The 13,110-nt window shown below is 39.7% G+C and overlaps 2 protein-coding genes across 4 annotated transcripts; one reads left to right on the forward strand and one right to left on the reverse strand.

The window, feature by feature from the left end:
* Positions 1 to 401: 401 nt before the first annotated feature.
* LOC139063887 (asialoglycoprotein receptor 1-like) lies at positions 402 to 2,303 on the reverse strand. 2 transcript variants are annotated; one of them, XM_070546812.1, is made up of 6 exons: positions 1,974 to 2,303; positions 1,693 to 1,788; positions 1,147 to 1,389; positions 912 to 1,066; positions 680 to 819; positions 402 to 609 (listed from the first exon to the last, which is right to left on the reverse strand). In XM_070546812.1, the coding sequence occupies exons 1-6, from the start codon at positions 2,092 to 2,094 to the stop codon at positions 459 to 461; spliced, it is 906 nt and encodes a 301-aa protein (XP_070402913.1). In that variant the 5' UTR covers positions 2,095 to 2,303; the 3' UTR covers positions 402 to 458. The 2 variants fall into 2 exon arrangements, with proteins under 2 accessions (XP_070402913.1, XP_070402914.1); XM_070546813.1 differs by having other exon boundaries at positions 402 to 629.
* A 448-nt stretch (positions 2,304 to 2,751) lies between these two features.
* On the forward strand, positions 2,752 to 10,589 carry LOC107392389 (serine/threonine-protein kinase Nek9). 2 transcript variants are annotated; one of them, XM_054741581.2, is made up of 23 exons: positions 2,752 to 3,173; positions 4,574 to 4,751; positions 4,820 to 4,875; positions 4,958 to 5,028; positions 5,101 to 5,206; positions 5,281 to 5,412; positions 5,505 to 5,615; positions 5,696 to 5,760; positions 5,834 to 5,884; positions 5,965 to 6,157; positions 6,244 to 6,388; positions 6,462 to 6,662; positions 6,891 to 6,937; positions 7,017 to 7,178; positions 7,268 to 7,376; positions 7,448 to 7,609; positions 7,687 to 7,854; positions 9,122 to 9,175; positions 9,341 to 9,528; positions 9,608 to 9,766; positions 9,855 to 9,953; positions 10,031 to 10,084; positions 10,181 to 10,589. In XM_054741581.2, exons 1-23 carry the CDS (start codon positions 2,985 to 2,987, stop codon positions 10,358 to 10,360), a joined length of 2,880 nt encoding a protein of 959 aa, XP_054597556.2. In that variant the 5' UTR covers positions 2,752 to 2,984; the 3' UTR covers positions 10,361 to 10,589. The 2 variants fall into 2 exon arrangements, with proteins under 2 accessions (XP_054597556.2, XP_054597557.2); XM_054741582.2 differs by having other exon boundaries at positions 3,039 to 3,173; positions 4,562 to 4,751.
* The last annotated feature ends 2,521 nt before the right edge of the window (positions 10,590 to 13,110 follow it).

A 13,110-nucleotide genomic window follows, 5' to 3' on the forward strand; every position in this document is an offset into this window, starting at 1 on the left:
TCCCAATAGTGTTACTTCAAAACCCAGATGTGAATGTGCTGACTTGTGTTTTGTGCTATGATGTGAAATCAACTGAAATGAAAACTCAGGAAATTTCCAGTTCAGCTTCCTTTTACTATCATAAACAGTCAAAGTTTCTGAGTGAATCAGTTTTCAAATGAAAAAGTTATAAAATATTTTAGAATCTAAAGAGTTTTTTGAAGTTTCACAAAATTCATTCATATAAAATATTTACAAAAGTTTCAGTTTTTTTATTTGTTTTTTACAAGATCTTGAGGGATTTGAAACAATCGGTATAAAAAAGCCTCATGCCTGAGAGTGACTTTAAATTTCAGCAGGTGGAAGGTAAGCACTGTGAACGATTGTCATTTATAATTACTGAAATCACACAAAGCTGAGCATTTACTAGGATTTGATTTTATTTTACACAGTGTGTGTTTCCAAAAGTAGTTCTTGAATCAGTTTGCATTTATTTCACATATCCAGCGGATGTTATGTCTCTGGCAGCCGCCATCATAGCGCGTCTTCCACGGATTATCGGCACTATAAACTGCAACTGCACAGTCTTCTCCTACATGGTAGTCATTTGGCTCCCCGTCTATCCAGTACCTTAAAAAATTTACAACAATCTTTAACGTTTTTTTTATATAAAACTCAGGTAATAATTAAAATCCCCCACCTAGGCTCGACCTCTGTGACATTATTGATCCACTCCCATGTTCCTTCAACATTCATGTCAGTGAGGCCGATCCAGAATCCATTATTCCAGACATCAGTATTAATGAGTTTCATCATTTCAATGGTGTGACTCACAAACATCTGCGTAAGCACAAACATGCATTTTAAGTCCCACCTGCAGACATTTATTCCAGCATTTTGCAAATTTTTTCTTACTTATTTTTCTAACTCACCTGTTCCTGCTGATTATCAATCACAACAAGATCAGAACCACGTCTGATGCAGTCTGCTCTGCTGTCTCTCCAGGTCTTCTTCTCATACGGAGAAAAGTAGTAGCAGGATGAGTTGAAATGAGTCCACCCAGAAGAACATCTGCTACAAGATGTACCTGGAACAAAGAAATATGTTTGTGTCGTCTTAACATATTCAAAAATTGTAATCATGAATTGCATTACACATCTGTCTGACCTAGAGCTGACAAGTTGGCCAGTAGGTTGGTATTCTCTGCTTGCAGAGCTTTAAGCTGTCTCTGGTAACCATCATTGATAAGATTCAGCTGATGAACTTGCTCCTTTACTTTTGTATAATTTTGCATTGTCCCTTCAGCTTCAATCCCAGTGCTCTGGTTGCTACAGAGATCGTTCAGCTTGCTGAACAGCTGTAAGGCTGCAGAGTGATAAACCTGAAGGGAGTCCTTTTTGATTTTGGCACCTGAAGAAATGAAAACACACTTGTAAAACAATTGGAGTGGGTCACAAACAATAAACTTGAAGATTGTCATTTATAAATTTGAGGTAAATAAAATTATATTCACAGCCAAGATAAGATTATAATGAAAGTTTTATTGTTTCAGATCTTTACAATTCATGAGGAAAAACCAAAAATTGTATTTTTATCTCTTCTAACTTTAAGGGATGTTGAAACATTTCTGCAAGAGGACTACAACAAAAATAAAAGTACATTTAGCAAATTGCTATAAATGAAATCCTGATGAACATTGTGAATGATACTTACAGTTTGCACTAAGAGCAACAGCAACTATGAGTAACACAACGTTCAGAAGTCCCAGACACAGATTAAGAACGTTGTAGTTTTCAAAACTGTATCCACCTGCAGTAATTAAGCATAAAATGTTGACTTTTGTTAAATTGTTCATGTAATTTTGAACAGTGGGTAGCTTACTTGCTTTATTTAAAATTAAATAGAAAAGAAAAAGCAATTTCTACAACATATTTGATTTTGCAAAGCCTTTGATGGGAATTTCTGTGAACTTTGGTTAAGAAAACAGGTCATACCTTGTCCAAATATTTTGTAGAGTCTGTGGCGGAATTCATTTGCTCGTTTGTATGTTTGCTCCATGACTGTGGTGTTGAAGGAACTGCTGAATAATCTGGTTGGTAACGTTTTTATACTCATGAGCGGAAGATAAGGAATTTGTTCTCCTTTTATGTTTGGTCAGATGTTTTAATAATTTGACTGTTCAGAAGAACTGATGATTTTCTCATTGGCCTCATTTGACACATACTTTTTACAAGTTTGTTAGAATAGTTTTATTAATTTGTTTTACAGGTTTATAATAAGGCATCATTTTAAATTACTTTTCTACGAATAACCAGCACTTTGTTTATTTTTGTCAGGTAAAACAACTGGATTCCTGCTGACATAAATAAAAAAATGTGAATTTAAAAATGCCATAATTTGAACTACATTTTATGCAGATTTGAACATTTTGCGATTGTTTCCGGGTCAAAAGAAACTAGGGCAAACTAGTCAAAATTGAACGGAAATCTTTGTAAACATGTTTGTAACTTGCATACTCAACTCATAAGTTTATTAAAACTATTAAACAGAGTAAAAGTAACTACAAACTTCAGGATTTGGTAGCTGGAGCTGATCTTGGTGGCTAACTTGTTAGCTTAATAAAGCTAAATGTTGAATGGACCGAAAGTGTGCCCGGAAACAAACCCTACAACCTTTCAGAGTAAAGTGTATCACTTTGTGTGTGAATTGTAAACATTTGTTTTGAAAATCCAAAGAAAAGTTATCCAAGTAGAGTCCTTTCAAAGTTTCGTGCTTGATGTTTGTTTAACTACTGTACTTGTACAAATTTTGCTACGATACATGTTTGGTATTCCACGGCACATGTGCTTTAAGGAGTTTATTTTATAGTTTTTACGTAGCTTTATTTCTGGGGCACCATGTTACACGTGCGCGCGGTTTTATGCGAGGTTTTCCAAAAGTGTTTTCGCTAGGCCTCGTCGTGTTATTTCCATCACTGTGGGTCTGGTTAACAATTGTCGGCAGAAATGTCACTGGAGGACTATGAGAGACATTTTGACTCGCTGAATTCGGATTTGGGTGGCGGTGGGTCTGTTGTCAGTGAACGATCAAGTTCAGGCTTATTTGCTGGAGAAGAGGAGAAGTTGCATTACATTCCTATCCGGATCCTCGGGAGGGGGGCTTTTGGTGAAGCAACCCTGTACAGAAGGACAGAAGTAAGTTGGACCCATTTTAGACCCATAAATTTATATTTTTTTAAATCACAGATGACACAAAGTATATATTGTCCCACAATAAGTTTCCTGGTTGATTACAACCCTTCAAACACTTATTTTATAGTAATATACATTAAAGCTCATAAACAACTTGGGACATTTTCCTGGGGATGGTTTTCAGACATACAGTATTTTTGTATTTATACGTAGCTTTTGTGCAAATCAGCTTATTTTGATTGCACACATTGTGTACAATCCACGTTTGTTATATTGAAGAACATAAAACAATCTAAAGAAGCCTTGGAGCAGACATGTCCAATTGTGGCTCAGGGGCCGCTTGGGACCCCTGGAGTAATTTAGTGCGACCCCGTCAGCATTACCAAATTTTAGTTTCATTATCGTTGGTTTTGACTGGATCTTTGGTTGTTTGTTTAGTTTTACTATAATGAGGCCTTAAAACTAAAAAGTGACTTTTTTAAATGAAAGGAATTACATTTTTCTGATCTGCAAGGACTTTTAACTTGATAATTTTGGCCCATTACTTGACAACATTGGACACCCCTGACTTGTTTTGTCATGTTTATGTCAAAATAGAATATAAACAGCTCCTTTTCCATCCTTTAGATCTCTTTGCAGCTAAACTAAAATCCTCTGCTCATTTGTTGTCTGCACAACAGAGGAATACATTATTTTCAGTGAACATAGATATAAGTTATAACTGCATAGAAAGAACCATACAGTACCCAGGTCAAGACCAACGAACATCTACTCCACTAAAGGGTTTGTATTAGCCTGGCAACCTGTCCTATATATGTAAATATATATTCTGGCCACAACGACCCATAGACAGAGCTCAGTTACGAGGCACACGCTATGGCTGTCTTTCAATCTGTCTCTGCATGCAAGTGGAAAACGCTAGGACCAATCAGAGCAATGAACAATGTGATGCATTCATGGCAACTGAAATCAGATAATGTGGCAGTCTGCCACACACACTGTTGAATAAAAAGACATACCTCTATCTGCTTATGCCTCAAAGAAAAGCCCCATTCTACATCATCCAGAGTTGATGCCAAAGCTGTTTTAATTGAGCGCCGTTCCTGGGCTGCTGCCATCTTTGTTGTTTTGCTCTGTTGTCATAAAAAAAAGAGCTCTGCCGTCATGGTACTAAGCCCGCTCCAACATCTAGAGTGGGCTGGCCTAAATTTAGCTGAGCCAATGGTAGCCTTGCTGAGGCTACTATGTGCAGCTAGACCAACCAACTAGGCTAAATCTTCTGCTACTGCTACGGTTGGTCTAGATTTCTTGGCTAGGTCTGTTTGGTGGGCCGTCCAAAAACATGAGAGACAGAAAAGAACAATTTGTTTGAACCTTACTTGGTAATTTAGTATTCTGTCTAGGACAACTCTCTGGTCGTATGGAAAGAGGTGGACCTGAACTCGCTCTCAGAAAAGGAGCGTCGAGATGTCACGAACGAAATCAGCATCCTCTCCATGTTGGAGCACAACAACATCATCGCCTACTTCAATCACTTCATGGATAAAAACACTCTGCTCATTGAGTTGGAGTATTGCAATGGTAATTAATTGGTTTATTCTTGATGATCATCATGTGTAAACAAATGCTAACACAGGTTATAATTGCAGGAGGAAATCTGTATGATAAAATTGTTCAGCAGAAAGGGAAACTTTTCACTGAGGAGGTACGAGAGCATCCTTGTAGGTGTTTTATTGAAAACACAACCTTTTTGATTGAAGTGAGTAATATTTCAAATGTTTCCGTAGCTTGTTGTTTGGTATCTGTACCAAATCGCCTCAGCAGTGGCACATATTCACAACGCCGGGGTCATACACAGGTACGATCTGTAAACTATGTGAATATTCTATGTTTTTCTTTTTTGTGAATAAATGGTCTTTTGTTCTTTTAGAGACATCAAAACTCAAAACATATTTCTGACCAAGACCAACCTCATTAAACTGGGCGACTACGGCCTCGCCAAGAAGCTAGGCTCTGAGTTTTCGATGGCAGAGACGGTACGTCCATCAGGATATTTTATGTGAGCAGAAATGACCCAGCATTGATCTCGACCTGTTCTTGTTTGGTCCAGTGTGTGGGAACTCCGTATTACATGTCCCCTGAAGTGTGCCAAGGCACAAAGTACAACTTCAAGTCCGACATTTGGGCAGTGGGCTGTGTACTTTATGAAGTTCTGACATTTAAAAGAACATTTGATGCAACGGTACGTCTAACTAGCGTCTCTTCTTTATTATGTCTATCATTACATCGGATCGTTCTTCCTCTGTGATGCATTTGTAGTTTGTTTCCACGTAGAATGCTCTGAACCTCTGTGTGAAAATAGTCCAAGGAAACTGGACTATGGAAGTGAACTCGGATCTTTATTCAAGTGAAATAATCAAGTTGATTTATGATTGCCTCAATCAAGTGAGTAGGAGAAATATCCGTTCTTGTTTTGGATAAATAAAACTGACTTACTTGAGAATGAGGGGATCTTTGTGTTGCAGGATCCTGCAAAGAGGCCCACAGCTGAGCAGATCCTGGATCAGCCATTCATCGCCTGTTGCCGACAGTAAGATTTTATAAAAGCGATTTTTAAAATTTTCTACTAGTAAACATGAATGACTCTGATTACTTTTGAACAGGGAGCTGGAAGAGCGAGTTGTCATGCTTAATTCTGCCATGAAGAAACCAAAGTAAGTTCACATCCACCATTTAAAGCCTCCCTGATATTGTGCGAGTTTGATGGCACTGGTTTGTTCCGTCTCATCCAAAGGCTGAGCACAGTGACTGAGACACCCGTTGCTGTGGTGACCACGCGCACAAGGGAGGTGTATTTTTGGGGAGGAGGAAAATTCACCCCCCAGAAGCTTGACTCGTTCAAAGGAGGCAGCAGTGCCCAGCATGTTTGTGCAGGAGAGAGTCACTTTGCTGTGGTGACTGTGGAAAAAGAGCTGTTTACCTGGGCTGTAAGGAGGAATTCCTCACTTTCTAACAGATCTACTGGTCTGTTTAATCTTTACTGATCTATTTTTTTTTCTTTTTACACTTTTAGAATGTTCAAGGTGGAGCCAAGATGGTGGGCCAGCTGGGGCAGGGGGACCAGGCGTCCTACCGACAGCCGAAGAGGGTGGAGAAGCTCCAAGGGAAGGCGATACGTCAGGTGGCGTGTGGGGCCGACTTCACTGCCTGTGTGACAGGTGGGTTGAGAGAGCTTCGTGCTAAAACACGAACACGGGGAACTCTTCATTTACTATTCTGCTTCCTTCACAGACGAAGACCAGCTCTACATGTTTGGGTCGGACTATTACGGCTGCATCGGAGTCGAGGGCGAGATGGGGATGGAGGTCTTGGAGCCGGTGCTTCTAGAGTTTTTCGTGGAGCGGTGTGTCCGGCAGGTTTCCTGTGGAGACAACCACGTGGTGGTGCTGACTCATAATGATGGCATCTTCTCATGGGGTTGTGGAGAATACGGTAGGCTTCTGTGGTTTTGTTTGTTTGTTTGTGCTTTAATAACTTCAGCCACTAGGGGGAGAAAACACTCTTTCATAAAAGCATATGTAGATATTTGTCTTGCTTAATGTCATTACTTTTTATAATTTTTATCATAAAAAATCCTTAAAAGGTGCTACACGAACAAAACATCAGTATACAAATGAGAATTTTTATTCAAATCTTTATCCCATTTATTTCCTGCTGCAGGGCGTCTTGGCCTGGAGTGTGAGGACGACTTTTCTTCTCCGATGCAAGTAAGAGGAAGACAGTTTTAACTTGTCTTGTTTATTTTTTGTCCTGATTTAGTTTGATCTTATTTCATTTGAAAACCAGGTGGAAATCCCTAGAGGTGCCACCATCTCCTCTGTGTCATGTGGCTGTGATGGAACCTTCTTTCTGACAGAGACCGGAAAAGTCTTAGCGTGTGGAAACAATGAATTCAACAAGCTGGGGTTGAACCAAGGGATCTCTGGTCTCAAAAACCACCCTGGAGAGGTAATGAGATGTATTTATAGGGCTGTAACACCAAAATCAAGATTACTCGGCTCTTCTAGTGATTCTTTTTTCTTATGAACACCAAAAAGGGTTACCAGGGAATACCGTACATCACCACACTCACTTTGGTGAAACAGTTGTCCCGCTTCAAGATCCAGGTCATCGCTCCTGGGAAAACCCACACCGCTGCCATTGATGGTACGGCCAAACACACCGGCTCATCTGACTACTTTGAATTCAGATTTTAAAACATTTATTTACCTTTGCAGAACGAGGTTGCCTGATCACCTTTGGTTGCAACAAGTACGGACAGCTGGGAATGAAGGACTTCAAGAGACACTATGGTGTCAAAGTTCTTGTTGGACAATTTGGAGGGAAGACGGTGACTAAGGTGTCTTGTGGAGATGGATTCACTATCGCAGCCACTGAGGGTGAGAACAGCATCTGTACCAACAGTCAGGTGCACTCTATTGAGATTTATAGTAACTTGTCATGCTTTTTTTTCCAGATAATCATATCTTTGCATGGGGAAACGCAGGAAATGGGAGACTTGGGATGCCTGCGGATAAGGGATTCGGCTCAGAGGTTTGCCCTTCTCTGCCGAGGCCCATATTCGGCTCCCTCCACCATGTGCCGGACCTCTCTTGTCGTGGCTGGCACACAGTCATCATAATGGGTTGGTCCCCAGAAACCTGTTTACATGATTATAAAGTGACACCGGCTTTCCATCGGACACGTAACGTCCGCAAAGCAGCAGTGGACTCAGTGGTCTCCTTTAAAAAGCAGCTGAAGACTCACTTGTTCAAGCTGGCTTTTGAATGACCTTCTTCACCACCCTCTCTTTATTCTGCTCTCCCCACCTATTCCACCTTCCTCAGGATCCACTGATTTCCCTATTTCCTATTCACTCTTTCTCTTTCTTTACATTTTTAATTACAATTGTCTATTTTTTGCTCATTCTAAATATATTTTTAACCATTTTCTAAATTCATTTTTATATTTTTACATTTTTTGTTTTTGTGAAGCGCCTCGTGATTTTTATCTTGAGAGGCGCCATAGAAATGATATTTTCTTCTTCTCCAATTAGCCGCCATTATAATCAGTGGGTGATTTTCCACCAGTTGTGACGCATCGTGTCCCAGAAGCGTACTGTCTAAGGATGTGTCTTGGCAGGAATCTGGTGATAGGATGTATATCACGATACAGGGAGATGATGCTAAAAGTCAGACGATATTTGCAATTTTTAAGATTGAATTTAATTGTAAAACTCAGGCCAGCCAAGAAACATCTGGCGTTATTGCAAGAGCTTGTCCTTCCATCAGGAGGAAGGCGGTAAAAACTGCTGCTACCTAGCAGTCAAGAGTTAGAATTGCACCACAGCAGTTTCTAAGTTCTTGTTAAAAAAATCAATAAAACGCTTTTAAATATAATTTCAGTATCACAAAATGATGCTTTTAGATGTTGGTGTATCAATATCTTCTTATATCACTGGTGGTGTCACATCGTTCTGCTAAATTTAAACTTAGAGTCTATTTTCTACACGCAATGCTCCAGAAAGCATTAAGCCTAGCATTTCAGATTGGGCCAAACAGGAAGTCAAACACAGGAGCAGTGTAAAACATTTGGCAACTTTCAAAATAAAAGCGCAGATTTCCTGTTGCTTTTCTGGTATAAAAAAAATAATGTTAAGTGTGAAACTTCCATGACTGACGTAACAATAACAGAAAAAAAACCACAGACCTTTTGGACACACACTGCACTGTTTTTCCTTGCTTTGTTTGCGCATGTTCTGCAGTGATTTGTGACCAGCTATCTGAAACATTCCCGGTGGGAAGAGCGGAGCTCGTGGCTAAAACACGTCTAATAGGCACTGCTTACGCATCCGGTGGAAAGGCTGTGAAACATAAAAAAATAAATGATAGAAATTTTTCTTTTCTTTGTAGAAAAAATGCTGAATTCAAAGACCATCCGCTCAAACAGCAGTGGAATATCCATAGGTAAAAGCTTGTTGTAGCTTCAAATTTTGAGGAATTGGTTAATTTGCAACACCTGGTGACCATATTTCGTGTGTGTGTGTGTGTGTGTGTGTGTGTGTGTGTGTGTGTGTGTGTGTGTGTGTGTGTGTGTGTGTGTGTGTGTGTGTGTGTGTGTGTGTGTGTAAGGGTTTGGCCAGGAGGCCTCTACATCCATGGTGGATCTGGAAATCGAGCCTGGATTGGAGACTGGCTCTCATGACAGCAGTCTCGGGGGCACGCGGGAGGTCAACACAGAGGAAGGACTCATGAATTCAGAAATGATGTCATTTGGAAATCAGACTGGGGACAGCTCATGCCCTCTGTGGCTGAAAAAGGTTTGCTACCTGGAAAGCGTTAAGCACGAGGGGAGGAAAGTTGCCGGTTTGCTTTAATTCAGAGAAATTTGTCTGCCAGGAGTTAGAGGATGCAGAATACATCCCGATGCCCGAGGAGTCGGAACAATCCTCTAACAATCAGCTCTCCTCTGTTTCTGAGAGCATCACTCTGCCATACGAGGAGCTGAAAGGACTGAAGGCAGCAGCGGCGGCGGTCAGCAGCAGAACAGACTTATCGGTAACACGTTTTCACCGTGCTGCTCTCTCTACTGTGCACTATTACCAAAATATATCCCTAGTTGCCGTTTACTCTGTTGGCTCTGCAGACTACACGAATGAGCAGTGATAAAATCGGCAGACTGGATGACGTTTTCCTAGAAGAAGAAAGTGGTGCATGCTGCAGGGCAAACAACGAGGTGGCTGAGGTAACAACCACTTACTCTACCTGTAAATCATATTAGCGCGTGTTAGAGTTTGAGTAACAATTCAACCGTTTTTGCAGCTGAAAGAAACAATTGCGCGTCAAGAGACGAGGATCGAGATGCTAGAGAAGCAGGTAATGTTCTTTACACCTAAAATTTATTTTCCTCAGAGCGGATGTTGATCAGTGTGCATGAGCAACAAGAATCCAATTCCTTGGTTTTTTTTTTAGGTCAAAGAGCAGCACCAGGAGAATGAGAGGCTTTGGCTCGCAATTAATCATTTAAAACTTCAAGAAGCGGGACATGATGGTAACAGAAGTCATCACTCTAATCGCATGCCTGGTGACAGAGGAGGAGGAGAGAGAAGACTGACCAATCACAGCGGCCGATCTGCCGGCGCCAGTGTGTGAGATTAAAACCCTGGAGACGTTCTGGTCCAGAGTTTTTACATGTTATGGTTACATGCTATTGCATATGCAACATGCGTCACACTTGTTTTTTCAGCGGGGTGCCATTACCGAGCTAGTTTCTGCAGACTGAAACGTTGGCTGGATTCAGCTTCAACCACCCAAATCTGCTGGAGGCAATCTGACCACAGTGTTACGCTTCTGTGTGAACATTAGGACTGGTTTCTCAGACATTAGTATTTATTACACAGCAGCCGTTACATCATCATGTAAATAGGACGCAGTTTCCTGGAAACACGAGATGACGAGCAACTAACCTGTTTGCATCGTTGATGTGAACACATAGTTCTCTTATGCATCGCTTTTATTATTACAAATAATATCTTGAAGTGCCAAATACATCATAACAGCTTTTTAAAGCGATATATTTATCAAGCATATTACTTGTGACTAATGAATAATTATACATAAAGATATGTATATGTATTTTTCAAGTTTGCATGTCTTAAGAAAACTTAAGAAAAACAAAACTACTTAATTTTTTGTATTAAGTATTTTCCCCTCATTTTATTTGTTGTGACACACAAACACTTGAACTGTTTTTCCTTCTTTTCTGCATTTTAATCCTTTATTTCTCTTTTGCATTGTATGTATGAACATATTTTCATTTTATTTTTGAATTTGGTTGACATCCTGAGTTTTTTTTATTCAACGACACCATCTAGAGGTCGGCAAATGTGTTGCACCTTAAACCGTTCTCACCACTTCCACATTTACGGCCTAAAGCAGCGCCTCTCATTAGCGAACGCGCGCCTCTAGCTGGCGAGCAGCACTAAAACACATTGATATATGTATATGTGTGTGTGTGTGTGTGTGTGTGTGTGTGTGTGTGTGTGTGTGTGTGTGTGTGTGTGTGTGTGTGTGTGTGTGTGTGTGTGTGTGTATATCAGGGATGTGTATTTTTGAAATTCTGGCAATACGATACACATCACGATACAGGGGAGACGATACGATATATCACGATATATTGCGATACATTCAGTCAGACGTTACAAACAATTTATTTTACTGAATTTATTGTAAGAATGTTCAGTAAACAGTCCAAACTGATACGTAACATGTTTAACATGAGGTATCTGAACCATGAGGGAGGGATTTACATTTCACTGGTGGAAACAAAACTCGTTGCACACTGCTGCCAACTAGCGGGTGGCGATTGAATTGCACAAAACGAAAAGAAAATACACAAATGTTTGCATGTAAATTCTTTCAAGAAATTGATACACGGCTTTTGAATATCGATGTAATAATTACAGGGGAAAAATCACGATATATTGCCATATCAATATTTACAATACACGGCTTTTGAATATCGATATAATATTGCTGGAAAAAATATCACGATATATTGCCATATCGATATTTTCTTACATCCCTAGTATATATATATGTATATATATATATATATATATATATATATATATATGTGTGTGTGTGTGTATATATATATGTATATATATATATATATATATATATATATATATATATATATATATGTATGTATGTATGTGTTTTAGTGCTGTTTTTTTTTAAGAATCACTTGTCCATGACAGAAGTCGCCAACTCTGCATCAGTCTACGTACATGATCAAGCTCTCTATGATGGTGTCTAATGCTACTGGCTAATCCTGAATGGCGGTCAGTTCGACCGCCATGGGGCTCTGAGGGATGGACTTAACAAATAAATAAATTAACATGTTGCCTACATTATATCACTGTACAGGGTAAGACGATCAATTTAATGGATTTCTAAAAAGATCACTTAAATGAGGAAAACTGCAGATTGTCGCTTTAAAGCATGTATATTTACAGTATTTACATCATACTCATTCAGATGTTCAGAGTTTTTCAGCTGTTTGCAGTGTAAAAACTTTAAAATCTACTGGGTGGTTTCATCGTTGCTTTGGGCTACAGTTTTTTGTGTCTTTAACTACCTAATTTTTTCACCATTTCACTAAAACAAGCATCACATCACAAGTAAACTGCCCGTTAAAATAAATAAGTTGCAGTTTTTATCCTTGGGTCAATGCATGAAAAACCTTCTTTGAAACTTCGTTTTCTTTGTACGTTCAGTACTTTCAGCACCTTACCTCATAAGGGACGTGTGTTCTTGCAGTTTCTTTTTAAAACCAGATCACTTTCTTTATCAGTATGTGTAATGTCGATGGTAACAGATCAGACTCGGTGGCTGCAGTGTAATATTTCTGATCAATAAACTGCAGCAGTTGTTTATTGCGCATTGTTTTTTTATTGTTTGTAATAACTTTTAAAAAGTGTGGTCATATTTTGAAATTGTATCATCTCTGTTCATTTTCACTTCATGGTTTTACGTTTTGTGTGTAAACCAGAAATAAAACAATCATATGTCTGTATGTGAGTGTCTGTCAACTGATGCAAACAACCAGTTTGGTAAAGAAGTGATTCATGTTTTATTCAGAGGCAGCACTTCATTTAATATCAGGAAACTTGAGGATCCGTTGGTTGTTGTGTGGTTCTTGAGAGCAGCAGTAGCTCAACAGGGTGGGCAAGACACTTAACCCACCTTGCCTGCTGGTGGTGGTCGGAGGGACCGGTGGCGCCTGTACTCGGCAGCTTCGCCTCTGTCAGCGCCCCAGGGCAGCTGTGGCTACATCGTAGCTCATCCCCACCAGTGTGTGTGAATGGATGAATGATACACTGTAATGTAAAGCGCTT

Source organism: Nothobranchius furzeri, chromosome 18, assembly GCF_043380555.1.
Source record: "Nothobranchius furzeri strain GRZ-AD chromosome 18, NfurGRZ-RIMD1, whole genome shotgun sequence".
NCBI lineage: Eukaryota > Metazoa > Chordata > Actinopteri > Cyprinodontiformes > Nothobranchiidae > Nothobranchius > Nothobranchius furzeri.

Excerpts from the sequence above, each read along its gene's own strand:
- LOC139063887 (XM_070546812.1), bottom strand. The coding sequence starts at position 2,094 with ATGAGTATAAAAACGTTACCAACCAGATTATTCAGCAGTTCCTTCAAC. Across the intron at positions 1,789-1,973 it reads CTACAAAATATTTGGACAAG|GTGGATACAGTTTTGAAAAC; the intron begins GTATGACCTGTT and ends TAATTACTGCAG. Across the intron at positions 1,067-1,146 it reads GGCCAACTTGTCAGCTCTAG|GTACATCTTGTAGCAGATGT; the intron begins GTCAGACAGATG and ends TCTTTGTTCCAG.
- LOC107392389 (XM_054741581.2), top strand. The coding sequence starts at position 2,985 with ATGTCACTGGAGGACTATGAGAGACATTTTGACTCGCTGAATTCGGAT. Across the intron at positions 5,761-5,833 it reads TTCATCGCCTGTTGCCGACA|GGAGCTGGAAGAGCGAGTTG; the intron begins GTAAGATTTTAT and ends ACTTTTGAACAG. Across the intron at positions 6,389-6,461 it reads CTTCACTGCCTGTGTGACAG|ACGAAGACCAGCTCTACATG; the intron begins GTGGGTTGAGAG and ends CTTCCTTCACAG.